This window comes from Sapajus apella, unplaced genomic scaffold (genome assembly GCF_009761245.1).
Source record: "Sapajus apella isolate SASKATOON/1434 unplaced genomic scaffold, GSC_monkey_1.0 scaffold91, whole genome shotgun sequence".
In the NCBI taxonomy this organism is placed as follows: Eukaryota; Metazoa; Chordata; class Mammalia; order Primates; family Cebidae; genus Sapajus; species Sapajus apella.
Genome location: NW_022437031.1, coordinates 3,634,172 through 3,651,411, shown reverse-complemented (window position 1 = coordinate 3,651,411; position 17,240 = coordinate 3,634,172). Strand labels below are relative to the sequence as shown.

The 17,240-nt window shown below is 36.5% G+C and overlaps 1 protein-coding gene across 4 annotated transcripts in view; it reads left to right on the top strand.

Moving 5' to 3' along the window:
- Positions 1 to 17,240, top strand: part of EDA2R (ectodysplasin A2 receptor) — a 46,604-nt gene that overhangs the window by 12,998 nt on the left and 16,366 nt on the right. For all 4 annotated transcript variants that reach the window (XM_032255822.1, XM_032255819.1, XM_032255820.1 and 1 more), the window contains exon 2: positions 7,506 to 7,602. In XM_032255822.1, the coding sequence (XP_032111713.1) occupies positions 7,516 to 7,602 (87 nt within the window). In that variant the 5' untranslated portion in view covers positions 7,506 to 7,515. The remainder of the gene's footprint in view (positions 1 to 7,505; positions 7,603 to 17,240) is intronic.

Genomic DNA, 17,240 nt, shown 5'->3' with positions numbered 1-17,240 from the left:
CTTTCTCCCCAAGCCCTGATAACCGCTAAAGCTACTTTCTGTCTCTATTGATTGCCTATTCTGGGAATTTCATGTAAATAGAATCATACAATATTTGTCATTTTGTCTCTAGCTTCTTTTATTTAGGATGTTTTCAAGGTTCATTCATGTTACTGCATAATTACATCATTCTTTTCTCTGACTGAATAATTTTCATTGTATGGATAGACTACATTTTGTTCCCCATTCATCAATTGAATGGTTTTCCTCACTTTTGGCTATTATAAATAATGCTGTTAGGAACATTTGTTTACAGGGCTTTTTTTTGTGGACACATGTTTTTAATTATTTTGGGTATTTATACCTAGGAGTGAAATTGCTGAGTCATGTTATAACATGATGTTTAACATTATGAGGAGCTGCAAAATTATTTTCTAATATGGCTACATCATTTTGTATTCTTGCCAGCAATATACAAGAGTTCCAGTTTCTCCACATCCTTGACAACATTTGATTGGCTTTTTTTTTTATTGTAGTGGATATAAAGTGGTGTTTCATTGTGGTTTTGATTTGCATTCCCTTTGTCGCTAATGACACTGAACATCTTTTCATTTATGGGCCATTTGTAAATCTTAGAGTGATACCTATTCAAATTCTGTACTCATTTTTAAGTCATCTTTTCTTTTAATTTTTAAGTTGAAAGAGTTTTCTATATATTCTAGATACGAGTCTCTTATCAGATATGAAAAATTTGTCTCCCATTATGTGGGTGGTCTTTTCATTTTCTTGATGATGTCTTTTGAAGCACAAACATTTTTAATTTTTAAATTTCGTTTACATGTCATTGATTTATTTTTCTATTTTGTTCTTGTGCTTTTGTTGTTATATCTAAGAACCACTGCCTAATCCAGTGTCACAAACATTTACACCTATATTTTCTTATGAGAAAAACATTGATTATAGAATGTGTATGTTTTCTTATAAAAAAGCATTTATAAGAGTTTTGTAGTTTTAACTCTTAAGCTTAGAGATTTAGTCTATCATGAGTTAATTTTGTATATGATGTGAGTTAGGGGTCCAATTAGACTTTTTTGCATGTGGATATCCAGTTTCCCCAACACCACTTTTTGAAAAGATTGTTTTTTCTTATTGAATTTTCTTGACACTCTTTAAAAAAATCAGTCGACCATAGTATAACAACTCAATTTATAATGTCCTCAAATTAAAAGCAGCCTAACGTTTGCCAAGAAAAAAAAGTATAAATTATGGTATATCCATACAATAGGATACTATACAACAATAGTAATGAGCAAATGTTGCTACAAAAAACGTATTGGATAACTATCACAGGCATTATATTTAGCAAGAGAAGCCAGAAACAGAAGAGTGCATCTTGTATGATTCAAATTTATGTGAATTTCAAAGACAGGTAAAACTAATCATAGTGATAGAAGCCTGTGCTGTAATTACCTGGAGAGGAGGTGATATTGACTGGGAAGGGGCATGAGGGAGTCTGCTGGGGTAATAGAAATGTCCTGTATATTTATCTGGGTGGTGTTTACATGGGCGTGTACATATGTAAAAATTTATTAGTTTACTTAATCTTTGTGCTCCTTGCTATGTATATATTGTACTGCAATCAGAAACAGACAGACAAAAAGTTCCAGCATGTTACCAACATGAATTTTTAGAGCACTTCCACATTACCTCATCTGATGTCCAAACTACTCCTGAGTTACACAGATCAGATATTCTCTGGGCAAGTTCGGAACTTGGAGGCAGTATTTCAGGATATAGTTGGCAAACAGTACAACTGTGTTGCTGATGGGCTTTAACAGAATCAGAACCCCACCATATGTTATACTTCATGGGATTGAGAAAAGAGGCATCTGCCACTTCCCTTCCTCTTCCCAACCCTCAGTAATGTATAGAGAACACAATCCCATGTCAGAGTTGGGGTGAAAAAAAATTTTCTTGAGTAGTCACAACCTTATGTTGTGGAGGTGAGAGGGACTGTTCTGTGGAAAATGATATGCTGTTTCATAAAGTCCATAATAACATCCTTACTTACTTGCAAATCTGATTTTATTTCCTTTGCACTTCCATTTCAAAGACAATTATCTCAGAAAAGTTTCCTAATGTTTGTCGACCAAGTTAATCCTATACAGGAATGCCTCGATTAAAAAAATCTAGCAAACACTTAGAACAATGTTTCTTTTAGCCAAGGTGGCTTAGGTACTGAAGGTATCATGGAGAATCTTTTCCTTAAGCCTCAGGTCACTAGTGGTTGCGATTAATGAGTAGGAAACTGCTATAGTGGGACCGTCTTAAACATGGCCTTCATGCTCCAGCTGAAATGGTCAATAAAGAAACTTAGGTGCCTTTTCCTTTTCTTCCCCACACGTCCCAAGAGTAACAAATGTGCACTCCTTTTACTATAAACCTCACTCTTCTGAAGAGGAAAAAAGAAAGGGAACCTACTAATTACCAAGTGTCTCATATGTATCAAGCCCTATACTTGGTCCTTTAACATATATTATTGCATTTAATTTTCTAAATTACTGTGCAGTATATTATTTAAACCTTCATTTTGCAGATGAAGAAACTGATGCTGACAAAGGTAAAACAATTTGTTTGAGGATGCACAATTAAGATTCAAACCCAAATCTACATGTCCCTAACTAAGAGCTTTGCTCTTTTCTTGATGTGAGGTTACTACTATCGGTTGCAAAGTCATTATCTGAAAGAGAAATAACTTAGGTGGCTAGATACATATGCATAGTTAGCCACAGTCCAGGGAATGAAGCATGTTGACAAGCTAACAAATAGTAAGCACTGTTGAGGTACACAATCCCTGCCAGGTTCAGGGCTAGGCACTGGGCATGCAGTGGTCTCTACTCTTTGGAATTTTATAGGTCTGTCTATATTGCCAACTTAGCCTAAAGTTTAGAGGATTCAGCCACATTCTTTGTGATACTTGGGAAGAGTGTCTAGCTGCAGTATGGGATACCTAAGAGTAGCTCTAATTTTCTGAAAACATAATTATTCTTTTACTTTATCTTTTAAAAGGTAGTTAAATATGCTACAGGAAACTGTTGGTTACAGGAAAAAATTTAAATAAGGTCTGACGTTTTTCCTGGATAATGACATTTAACCCTCATTAGGTAGTTTTACACATACGCCCTGACTTCTTCAAAACAGTCCAGAGTGTGATTTTGTACTCTTTAATAAAGTCAAACAGGAAGCAATCCCTTTGAAAACTAGCACAAGACAAGGATGCCCTCTCTCACTACTTTTACTCAGCATAGTACTGGAAGTTCTGGCCAGGCAATCAGGCAAGAAAAAGAAATAAAGGATATTCAATTAGGAAAATGATATTGTCTCTATTTGGAGATGACATGATTGTATGCTTAGAAGACCCCATCACCTCAGCCCAAAATCTCCTTAAGCTGATAAGCAACTTCAGCAAAGTCTGAGGATACAAAATCAATGTGCAAAAATCATAAGCATTCCTATACACCAATAACAGACAAACAGAGAGCCAAATCATGAGTGAACTCACATTTACAATTGCTACAAAAAGGATAAAATACCTAGGAATACAACTAACAAGGGATGTGAAGGACATTTTCAAGGAGAATTACAAACCACTGCTCAAGGAAATAAGAAAGGACGCAAACAGATGGAAAAACATTCCATGCTCATGGTTAGGAAGACTCAATATCATGAAAATGGCCATACTGCCCAAAGCGACTTGTAGATTCAATGCTATCCCCATCAAACTACCATTGACATTCCTCACAGAATTGGAAAAAAAAAAAACAAAAAAACCTTAAACTTCATATGGAACCAATATACAGCCTGCATAGCCAAGACAATCCTAAGCAAAAAAAAAAGGAAAGCTAGAGGCATCAGACTACCTGACTTCAAACTATACTACAAGGCATTGGTAATCAAAACAGCATGGTACTGGTACCAAAACAGAGATATAGACCAATGGAACAGAACAGAGGTCTCGGAGGCAACACAGCATATCTACAACCATCTGATCTTTGACAAACCAGACAAAAACAAGCAATGAGGAAAGGATTCCCTATTTAATAAATGGTGTTGGTAAAACTGGCTAGCCATGTGCAGAAAGCTGAAACTGGAACCCTTCCTCACACCTTATACAAAAATTAACTCCAGATGGATTAAAGATTTAAACATAAGACCTAACACCATAAAAACCCTAGAAGAAAACCTAAGTAATACCATTCAGGACATAAGCATGGGCAAGGACTTCATGACAAAAACACTGAAAGCAATGGCAACAAAAGCCAAAATAGACAAATGGGATCTAATTAAACTAAAGAGCTTCTGCACAGTAAAAGAAACTATCATTAGAGTGAACTGGCAGCCAACAGAACGGGCAAAAAAATTTGCAATCTACCCATCTGACGAAAGCCTAATGATACCCAGAATCTACAAAGAACTTAAAAAAATTTACAAGAAGAAAACAACTCCATCAAAAAGTGGACAAAAGATATGAACAGACACTTCTCAAAAGAAGACATTTATGCAGCCAGCAAACACATGAAAAGCTCATCATCACTGCTCATTAGAGAAATCGAAATCAAAACCACATTGAGATACCATCTCATGCCAGTTAGAATGGTGATCATTAAAAAATCAGGAGACAACAGATGCTGGAGAGGATGTGGAGAAATAGGAATGCTTTTACACTGTTGGTGGGAGTGTAAATTAGTTCAACCATTGTGGAAGACAGAGTGGCGATTCCTCAAAGATCTAGAAATAGAAATACCATTTGACCCAGCAATCCCATTACTGGATATATACCCAATGAATTATAAATCCTTCTATTATAATGACACATGCACACATATGTTTATTGCGGCACTGCTCACAATAGCAAGGACTTGGAACCAACCCAAATGCCCATCAATGATAGACTGTATAAAGAAAATATGGCACATATACACCATGGAATACTACGTAGCCACAAAAAAGAATGAGTTCATATCCTTTGCAGGGACATAGATAAAGCTGGAAACCATCATTCTCAGCAAACTGACACAAGAACAGAAAACCAAACACTGCATGTTCTCACTCGTAAGTGGGAGTTGAACAATGAGAACACATGGACACAGGGAGGGGAACATCACACACCAGGGCCTGTTCAGCGGTAGGGGACTAGCAGAGGGACAGTAGGGGATGGGCTATAGGGGATGGATAGCATTAGGAGAAATACTTAATGTAGATGACATGTTGATGGATGCAGCAAACTATCACGGCGCATGTATACCTATGTAACAAACCTGCACGTTCTGCACATGTACCCCAGAACTTAAAGTATAATTAGAAAAAAATAAAAATAATTTTTTAAAAGTCAATTTGTTAAACTTCTAATGAAAGATAATTTAATTCGTATGCTTTGAATAAACAGGATGAGAAAAAAGAGGGAAAGACTCTCTGTGCCTTCCCTAAGTCTTGATATGGGGTTTTGGCAACAAGGCTGCCTTGCCTAGACAGAGGTTTCAAAGCCATGGTTAGAGACATGTTAGGGTTTAGCCCACATGATGTTTATTAGGTGGGTGTAGCTCTGGAAACCAAGTGAAATGAGGTGTCTCAGACCATCAAAAGCCAGCAGCAGCTGTCATGGAGGTTTTAAATGCCTATCATGGGAACTTAGTTCAAGAGGAGGGCTACTTCTTGGTTCCTGACAATATTTTTCTGTTCTGTGGACAAAAGAGGAGATAAGAAAGTTGTCCACATCAGTATCCTGGCCCTGTTACCGTGGCATTGAACTTCCTGGTCATGAGGGATATGAGAATACTGATGTTTTTTATTCTCAGTGAGAAGAGTGCATAGCAAACGGAGGGAAGCATGCCTACTGAGGCCAATACCATTGGCCAGTGAACAAATCAGCACAGAAGAGATATGTTTATCTTTTGCAAACATGGATCTCGTAGCCCACTTTCCTTTGAATGAAGGAATGGGAAAGAATAACCCAGTTGATGATGGAAAAAGGTGCACTTAAGCAAGAATGCCAGCTAGAATGACTTAACCTATCTCTTTTGGGGACCTTTGAGTGGAAGAGTGGTGACCTCTCAAGGTACACGTGTACACTCTCGTCTCGTCTAACTTAAAGTACACATTTAGGACTTTTGGCACTTTTAGAAATCACTTGAAATTCACCCTAGTATGAGGTCATGAGTAAGTAAAAAATACCTCATGCTACCTTTCTTTTTGAGTAGGTTAAGCCCCATGTATGAACTACTTGAGCCCTTTCATTAAAATCCCTCTTTGTAGAAGACAACCTTTCTGCATACTTAACTCTCTCTTATTTTGTATAGCTCTTCAGAATGGTTTGATGGACCTTAGCACCTTTAATCCTTCCAAGAGCTATGCATGGTAGGTGAAGAACATGCTATCCCTTTTGCTTATATTAAGTAATCGAGGCCAAAACAAATAAAGTAATACATCACAGATTGCAGGTTGAACAGGTAAGAGCCAGATAGGGTGACCAATTATCCCACTTTGCCCAAAACTGTTCCAATTTTAGCACTGAAAATTCCATGTTCTAGGAAATCGCTTCGTCCTGAGCAACAGGATTATTGGCTAGCCAGGATTAGAATCCAGATCTCCTAATTCTCTGTCCAATGCTAGTTCTACTGCCATATGCATCTGTCTTTCAAGAACTTATCTGAGTAATGTTTCTCTTTCTGTGAACCTTAGTGCACCAAGATATTTCTATGTGCTGGGTCATTCTCCCCTCTCATTCTGCCTAGGACAGAAGCAATGGCAGCTAGTGATCCTCGGAGGCACTGAGACCACTGTTGGCAAAGAGAAACCATGTTTCAGCTTTCTCAATTACAAAATAAAGATGATAATCCCTATACTGCTGACCTCACAGGGATGTTGTATAGATCAAATAATAATAGATGTGAAAGTAGTTTCTAAATTGTTATGATCTGTTCACACATGAGGGCTTGTGATTATTCTGTACCCCCTGGGCAGAAGCCAACTCCTTGTCTTATTATTCTCTACAAATTCAGCTCCTGGTATAGCCACTGACTGTGAATTTGAGCAAATAGCTTGGTCTCTTTGCCTCAGTTTCTTCATCTGTAAAATGTAGCTAATAATAATTCTTAACATGTTTGTTTTGAGAATTGAATGAGTTATTACATGCAAAGCATTTACAAGAGTTCATGGAATGCTGGGCTCGGTGGCTCATTCCTGTAATCCCAACACTTTGGGAGGCTGAGGTGGGTGGATCACCTGAGGTCAGGAGTTCGAGACCAGCCTGACCAATATGGTGATACCCCATCTTAAAAAAAAAAAAAAAGAGTTCATGGAATATGGTCAGAACTATATAAGCATTAACTCTTTTGTATTGGCTCCTCAGCCCCACCGTCTCAGAGCCAGAGACTAGATTAAGAGGACTCAGAAACCAAGTGACATGGAAGCCACTACTTACAGTCCCTTCCCATTAACTCCCTAGTTCTTGTGTTCTGTACACACAGCCTTCCCACCATGGATTGCCAAGAAAATGAGTACTTGGACCAATGGGGACGGTGTGTCACCTGCCAGCAGTGTGGTCCTGGACAGGAGCTATCCAAGGTAAGTTCTCCTAGTCAGTACGCATATTTTTGTCACATCTTAGGAACCAGCCTGGCAACTGAAAGAGGCCAAGATTAGTCAGCCCTACTTATGACTAATCCAGTTCAGCAGGTAAAACCTGGTATCCACAGAGTATGCAACATCAGCATGAAGTCAGCCTAGCAGGATCAGGATCAGGGGAAGTTTCCATGAGATAATAGGGTATTTCAAGAAGAGATGTCTTGTGCAGAGATCCATGAGGACTGTGAAGCATTAGGGAAATCTGTTAGCTAAAGCAAAGCCCAACCACATGGTGTTGAAGAGCCAGATATCAGATCTTAGGAATGAGAAAGAGAGAGGAACCAAGTAGTACAGATCCTCTGAACTCCAGCCTCTGTTCTAGAGGATCTGCACTACTGAGGAAGCTGTGCAATGGAGAATTTAGGGATAGGGAACCGTGGAGGGTCTAAAATCCCAACTAAAGATAAGGGTCAGAACAAAATGACCAGCAAGGCAGAGACTTTATGCAACCTACTTGTTTTCAAGCCTGGATCTGCTTAATTGTTCTTTCCTCAGGTCCTTTGTTGGTCCCTGAACCTGGGGGTGATATTAAATTTTGGCTGCAGCTGGGGCTACAGAGTCCAGAAGCAGACAGCTAGCAGATGTTTTCTGCATACTTATGCCCTATTTTATGCAATTGCTTGTTCATTCAGCAATTGCTTATTGAACACTTGCAAAGTGACAGGCATGGTTGTAGATAGCATGGATATGGCAAAATGGACAAAAATATTTGTCCTCATAGACCTTTTATTATTAGTGAAAAAAATAATTGAGACACATACACAGATAAATAAAGAATCTAGATATAAAGATATGAGAAGAATCAAATTAAGGTGATGTGATACAGAGTGACTGGGTGGCTACTTCAGCTTATGAAACAGGGAAAGATCTCCCTAAGGCGACACCCTCTGAGGAGAGGATACTAGTGCAGAGTCCCAAGGTGAAATGAACTAGGCATATTGAAGGAAAAGGGAACAATGGGTGTATGGTGAATGAGAGGGAGAATAGTACACAAAGAGGTCAGAGAGAGAGGTATGGACCAGAGCAGATAGGGGCTTGAGCTCTATGAGAAATGTTCATTTTTCTCTAAGTGCACTAGGAACTCTTTGGAGGGTTTTGGGTGGGAAAGTTACATGAGTCTGTGGCTAGAAAACAATATAGCAGTTATCTAGCCCGCTTTCTTCCTACCTTTGTATTTTAAAAAATGAAGAGAATGAGGCCCAGGGATATCAAGGGATACAAGTACGAATTCTAATTTTTTGTTTTTTTTGAGATGGTATCTCCCTCTGTCACCCAGGCTGGAGTACAGTGGCTCACTGCAGCCTCCATCTCCTGGGTTCAATCCATTCTCCTCCCTCAGCCTCCCTAGCAGCTGAGACGACAGGTGCATGCCACTACACCCAGCTAATTTTTGTATATTTAATAGAGACTGGGTTTCACCATATTGGCCAGGGTGATCTCGAACTCCTGACCTTGTGAGGAGTTTGGGAACTAAGGCAGAACTCCCGCCTGCCTCAGCCTCCCAAAGTGCTGGGGTTACAGGTCTGAGCCACTGCTCCCGGCCCACTAATTCTAAGTCTTTACTCATGGTATTATGTCCCATAGTGGGGTACCCACATGGTTAATAAAGGATCCCAGAACCAAGGAAAGATTACCAGAGGTTAGGTCAAGCTGGACATTAAAATGGATATTAAGGCACACATATATATAAAGCTTGTATTAAATGGATATTAAAGCACATATGGATCTAAAGCTTCTGTGTATAGTATATGTGTATACTATATATGTGTAGCACCTGTCGTCTCAGCTGCTAGGGAGGCTGAGGGAGGAGAATGGATTGAACCCAGGAGATGGAGGCTGCAGTGAGCCACTGTACTCCAGCCTGGGTGACAGAGGGAGATACCATCTCAAAAAAAACAAAAAATTAGAATTCGTACTTGTATCCCTTGATATCCCTGGGCCTCATTCTCTTCATTTTTTAAAATACAAAGGTAGGAAGAAAGCGGGCTAGATAACTGCTATATTGTTTTCTAGCCACAGACTCATGTAACTTTCCCACCCAAAACCCTCCAAAGAGTTCCTAGTGCACTTAGAGAAAAATGAACATTTCTCATAGAGCTCAATGTGTATAGTATATGTGTATACTATACACAGAAGCTTTAGATCCATATGTGCTTTAATATACATTTTATATAGTATATCCATTTTGTATAGTATACATACATATATACTATATACAGAAGCTTTAGATCCAGATACACGTAGGCATGAGTCCCATCTTTGCTCTGGGCAGATTATTTCACCTCAGAATCAATTAGGATGTATTAAGTTGAAAGTAACATAAAATTTAACTGTGACATGAACCATATTTATTTATGTAATGAAGTCTGGAGACAGGCAGCCTTTTTATTTGTTAGGCAGATCAGCAATGTTATCAAGAACTCAGGCTCTTATAATCCTTCATTTTGGACACCTTACTGTTTTGTTCTCATGCTTGTGGCCTCACGATTGCCAAACTCGAAGCATCACATCTTCACACAATAGTCAAAGTCAGGAATCAGTTGCAGGGTCAAAATAGCTTGCCTTTTATAGAGAAGAAGTCTTTTCCTAGAAGCTGTCCAACAGATTTTTCCTTATATCTTATGGTCTATAACTGGGTGATGTAGCTATTCCTATCTGGAAGAGAGACTGGGAAATAAGTATCTGGCAAATGAGAATGGGATTGTATGATTAAGACCAATCAAGAATCCATTCTTGAGGCTGGTCATCATGCTACCTAGAATGAAATCAGTGTTTTCATAGGAAGAAGAGGGGCATTGATGTTTGAATAAGCATCTAGAAGCATCTGGCTAAAGTTACTTTTATTTACTTTTAAATTTTATTCATGATTTATAAGCATCACTGTAAATAACTAATTGCAGAAAAATGACACCATTTCCATGGGACATTTTTCTTGATGTGTAATTCCAAAGCTAAATAATGCATACAATTTTAAGACGCTTGAAATATATCAGCAGATAACACTTCTGAATTTTGTTTTCACTAATTTCCATTACAATTACATTTATTTTCAACAGTGCATAGAATTCCCATGTCGCAGAAGCCTAACCGCACATGAATAATACATATTTTCATCATCTATTAATTTTATGCCTTCCTTTATAGTATTAATTACTAATTTATGAGGACTTTATGAGAATTTTGGTTTTACTTTTTTTCTATTTGATAGGGGAAATGTACCAACTTTATTGTGTTTATTTGTCCATTTGCATTTTCAATTTTGTGATCTGTTTCTTATTGTTTCTCTTTCTATTTATTTACTGTTTTTGTCTACTCACCTAAGGAACTTAAATAGATAGACATATAGTAGATAACAAAGTATTTTAAAAAGAGTTTATATAAAATATATTAACATGTAAGTGTATTTGTACTTAAAAACCAGAAATGGTTTTAAATTTTGTTTCATTTTATTATCATCTATTGATTTTTTAAATATATTTTCCCTTTGATGTATTAATTTGATGACATATATTAATAAATTATTAAAATTTAAATATCTTGCATTCCCAGTATAAACCATTCTTGATTATAGGTTTAAGGTAAATACCCTTTTATGTTGTATAAGTTAGTATTTTATCTGGAACAAATAATTATTCTTATGGCACCATCAGCATCAAAATTTTGGATCAGCATTGTGCAACCATGGTAAAATTAAGAAGATCAATGTTTTCCGATTAAAACTGATTAGTAGCAAAAGAATTTTTGCACTTTAATCATTTGAAAGAACTTCCTTTGGCTCCTAATTGTGAAGGAAAATTCTTAATACATTTTTTAATGATAATTTGCTCCTTCTTAATTTATTAAAAAATGATTCATTTATTTAAGAAATTTTTATTGAGTACAATTGGATAGTCTTTGGTTTTATTTTACTATGCCAATCTCTGTCTTTTGATTGGCTTCTATAGATCATTTATATTTACAATAATTATTGGTATTTTAAGATTAAGCCTGACATTTTATTCTCTTTTTGTTTTCTCTGTTTTTTGTCCCTCTATTTGCCTTTTCTTACATTCCTGTGGATTACATGAACATTTTATTTAAGACTCCATCATGATTTATTTGTAGGGTTTTTGAGTGTATCTCTTTGTATCACTTTCTTACAGGTGTTTCTGGTATTTCAATATACATATTACTTTTTCAGTGTCAACTGGTATCAACATTTTGCCATTTCAAGTGAAGTACTGAAATGTCTATTCCCTTTAGATTCCTTTACTTTCCCCAGTATTAAATATCATTGTCACAAATATCAGATATAATTTTGTTAAATTTGTTTTAGTCATTGACTATGATTTATAAAATATATGAAGAGAAAGATAGTACATTTTATATACCCATATTTTTTCTCTTCCAGAGTTCTTCCTTCCTTCCTGATGCTCCAAGAGTTCTTTTATCACCTCCATGTTTTAAATCATTTCATTTCTGTTTTATGAACTCCCCTTAGCCATTATTTAAGGGTAGGCCTACTAGTAACTTATTCTGTTAGTTTTTCTTTGCCTGAGAATATTTTTATTTCCCTTTATTTCCGAGGATATTTTCACTAGATATAAATCTGCAGTTGACAGTTCATTTCAGTATTTGAAAAATGTGATACTTCCTTCTGGCCTCCGTGGCTTCTGATAAAAATCCACTGTGGTGTCATTTGAATGGATGTTTTTCTATAGTTAATGTCATTTCTTCTTGGCTATTTTCAATACTGTTTTATTGTCTTTAGTTTTCCGAAGTTTTATGATGTGTATTGGTGTGCATTTCTTTGGATTTATTCTATTTGGGGTCTGTTCATCCTCTTTAACTTGTAGGTCTTTTTGCCAAATTTGTGAAGGTTTCTCCCAATTTATTTGAAAATATTTTTAGATATACGTTTTTTAAAATGTTCTTTTCATAAGATTCTGATGATATGATTGTTCTATAATTTGTTGTAGTCTCATAGGTTCTTGAGGCTTTGTTCATTGTATTTTGTCTGTTTTCTTCCTATTCATGTTGCATAAATTCTATTGTTCTAGCCTCAAGTTTACTGATTCTGTCATCTGTCTCTTCTCTGCTACTAAGCCCATCCACTGAGGTTTTCTTTTTAATTTCTGTCATTTTATTTTTAATAATTACCATCTGCTTATTTAAAACAAAACTTCTGTTTCTTTGATGAGATTTTCTATTTTTAAGAGAATTTTCAATTGCTTTTTAAAACATTTTTATTATGGGTGCTTTAGAATCCTTGTTCAATCATTCCAGCATCTGCTTTATCTAAGGGTTGGTATCAGTTAATTGACTTTTCTCATTCATGTTGTGATTTTCCTTACGCTTATTATCATAGGTGGTTTTTCATTGTATTCTGGACATTTTGTCAATTATGTCAGGAGACTCAGAGTCCTATTTAAATCTTTTACTTTAGCACTCAGTCATCTGTTTAGGTTTAGCATACAGTTTCTGGTCTACTTTTATGAGCTGCAGTTCTAAAGACTATTTAATTTCCAGGACGTTTGTGGTGTGATTTTTGGTCTGTGGGGTTTATATTGTGCTGCCTTAGGTATAGAAGGAGTTTTCCTGGGCCAGGTCACTTGATCCATCTAAGTCGGCATAAAGAAGTGTCTGAGTTGTGGAGTCAAAAAACATTCCCCAGACTGGACCACTTGTTATTAGTAAGATACCACTTGCCAGTATAGCGACCTGTTCCTTTGTGGGGGAAAAGAATCTCAGACCCACAGGATAAAGAGATATTTAAGCTGGGTCCTTATGGTGGAATCTCAGGTGCCCCCTGCAGCCTATCGTCTCTAGTTGTGGGTGCCCATGGGAAGAGGCTTCTCAGGCCAAAAATTTGTGACTCAATTTTGCTTATTTGTGAAACATGGATTATAATGCACTCTTATAAGGTTTTATGAAGAATAAACAAGTTTATAATGTCATTAATATGTGGATTTTTGTCTGATTGATTCAATTATTTAGTCACAATATTCAGAATACCACCTCACACATTGTAGTTGCTTCAAAACTGTTTTCTGAGTTAATCAATAAAATAAAAGGGAGTGCTAACCAATCAGCCAATCAATCAGTCGACTTATCAGTTAACTTTGAATAAATGCTGGTTTGCTTTTGTCATTCCTTTCTCCAGCAAGCGAGTAAGTGAGGAGTCAGGCACGGGTCTTCCGATTCCAGTGCTCTAGATGGTACAAACGCCTGCTTTCCAGAAGAACAACATCAAATGTTTATCTGTTAATTGAAGGATTACTATATTCTAGGCATAGTGACAAGCACTACACACAACCCCTACACAGAGCAATATATATATATCTATATCTATATATATATATATCTATCTGTGTATGTTATGTGTGTGTGTGTGTGTGTCTGTGTCTAGTTAAAAGACATCTTTTATCTGGTATAAGAGCTGTTTATGTTTCTTTTTCTGTGAATATATATTTAGTTTCTCATAAAGTTGTTGTTGTTGTTAATTTATACCAGTTCTGTATGTTACAATATAAGTCTTTAGTCTGTGATGTGGTATACATTTTTTTACTAGTTTGTTATTTGTCTTCTAATTTTGCTTATGAATCTTTTATCCTCAAACTTTGAATTTTTTTGTAATTAGAACTATCTATCTTTCCTGTATTGCTTCTGGACTTTGAGTTGCAGTTAAATAAGATTTCTCTATTCCCAGATTAAAGAGTAATTTATTTATCTTTTGTTTTGGTACTTTTGGGTTTTAATTTTTATATATAAATTTCTGATCTATTTGGAATTTATTCTGGTATATAGTGTGAGGAATGCATCAAATTTGATCATTTTTCACATTATCTTTCTGTTATACAACATGACCTATTTAAAAAGCCAGCTATTCTCCATTGCTTTGAGATATTCCCTTTGTTCATTTGGTCAGCTCATGTAAACTTAACAAACCTATAATTTGGATAGCATTATTTCTGACAAGAAAATTCAGTCCCAATGACATGCCCAAGGTCACAGGGCTGGTCAGTGGTGGAAGTGGGAGTTAAAGCTAGGTCTTTGCTGCCTTGGATCAGGAATTTTCATCACTACATTGTGTTTCCTGTTAGTTTGACCCTCAGCTCACCGTTTAAAACAGATATGGCAGCTATCACTATTCCAATGCTGCACATAAGGTAGCAGAGACTCCAAGAAGCCCTTTGCCTTTTCAAGAAAATTGCATTATGAGTAAAAGGGCTAGTGCCCATGTCAGATCCCATTGGTATATGGGATCATTGTGAGTGAGGCTGTAAGGCATTGGGTAAAGTCTGAGTGGGCAAACACAGGGACAGAATGGCAGGAGTATTTAGAGTCTGCCTGATGCTCACTTTTTCCAACTCCTGGGAAAGTATAACTTAAATGTTAGTTCAGGTAATACTAACTGCTGTAACAAATGCTAAAGTTTGGTGACATAACAGATTAAGTGTTTATTCCTGAATGTAACTCCTATCCATGTTGGGGAGTAGGAAGGTTCTTCTCAGCCATTCAGAAACCCAGACTTATTGGAGCTCTGTGTTTTTTTAGCAGCCTTATTAATATACAGTTTCCATACCAGGCAATTCACCCATTTAAGTTTATAATTCATGATTTTTGGTACATTGCATTATTATTTTTAAGATTGTGGTAAAATATACAACCTCAAATTTGCTGTGTTAACCATTGTTAAGTGTAGAATTCAGTAGCATTAATCACATTCACAATGTTATGCAACCATCACCCCTTTATTTCTAAGACTTTTTCTTACCCCAAATACAGTCTCTGTACGCATTAAGCAGTAACTCCCAATTTCCCCCTCCCCAAAGTGCCTGATAACCTCTACTCTACTTTCTAGCTCTACAGATTTTCCTATTCTAGATATTGCATATAAGTGGAATCATATTTTTCCATGCATTCACCTTTACCAGACATATTTACTCTTTATATTGCTTTGGGTTACTGACCATTGTCCATTCATTTCAGCCTGAAAGACTCCCTTCATGTAGTCAAGTCTAGTGATACCAATCAGCTATTGTTTATCTAGGGATGGTTTAATTATTCCTTTATTTTTGAAGAATTTTTTGCTGTATATAGAGTTGTTGGTTAACAGTTTATTTGTTTAGGCACTTAAATACGTCATCTCACTGACTTTCATTCTCTGCACTTTGCGATGAGAAGTTTCCTTTTATCTTATTGAAAGTACCTTTACTTGACAAATAATTTTACTCTTGATTTTCAATATTTTCTTTTTGTTTTCAGCTATAAACATTTTGTTTATAGTGTATCTCAGCGTGAGTCTCTTTAAGTTTAGCCTGCTTGGAGTTTCTTGAGCATCTTGGATGGGTAAATTGATGTATTTTATCAAATTTGGGAAGTTTTAAGCCATTATTTCTTCAAATATTCATTCTCTTCCCTCATCTCTCTACTTTTCTTCTGGGAATCCCATAATGCATATATTGGTCACCTGCATGATGTCCCGCAGTTTGCTTCTGTTCTGTTTACTTTCTTCTCCTCAGACTTGATCATTTAAATTGTCCTGCCTTCAAGTTTGCTCATTCTTTTACCTACTCAAATTTCCTAGTGAAATTTTCATTTCATTTATCTTACTTTTTAGCTCCAGTATTTATATTTGGTTCCTGTTTAGCATTTTTCATTACTAATATTCTCACTTTGTTTATACATTTATTTCCTGATTTTAGTTCTTTGTTCATGTTTGTCTTTGAGGAAATTTAAGACAGCTCTTTTAGTCTTTCTCTAGTAAGTGCAATGTCCAGACTTCCTCAAGAATAGTCTCTCTGTTCTTTCTTTTCCTTGTTCCTTTGAATGGGCCACAGTTGCTTGTTTCTTTTTACACTTTGTGATTTTTGTTGTTGTTGTTGTTAAAAACTGGGCAGTTTTGTATTGTAATGAAGTAACTCTGGAAGTCAGATTCCCCTCTTCCTCACATTTACCTGTTTTATTTTTGGTTTTGGTTTTCTTTGTTTTCTAGTTTCGTGTGGTTGAAGGCTATAGTAATCCATTTGTTGTTGTTGTTATTGTTGTCATTTAATTGAGACTGAGTTTTGCTCTGTCACCCAGACTGGAGTGTAGTAGCATGGTCATTGCTGACTGCAACCTCCACTTCCTGGGCTCTAATGATCCTCTCACCTCAGCCTCCTGAGTAGCTGGGACCACAGGTGCATGCCACCATGCCCAACCAATTTTTGGTAGAGACAAGGTTTTGCCATGCTGCCTAGGCTAGCAGTCCATTTGTTCAGATGTTTTTCCAAACTATTTTTGTAAATACTCTATTTCTTGTCATGTATAGTAATTGAAACCTATGTTAATTTAGCTCATGTTCTGCTAGTGTTTGGACAGCAATTTAATTGAATGCTAAAAGTTAAAATACAACATCACCCAAAAGAAAAAACAGCCACACACTTCTCCCATTTCTTTTAGATTGGCTCTGTGTTGGGGCACTCCTTCAGCAGTTAGCCAGATGTGTACTTAGCTTAAAGATCAGCCTGACATGTAAGCTTTAGGTCTCCACTAGTATTTTCTGAGCATGTGTCTTGTCCTGTGTATGCATATACCTTTCTAAATTCCTCCAT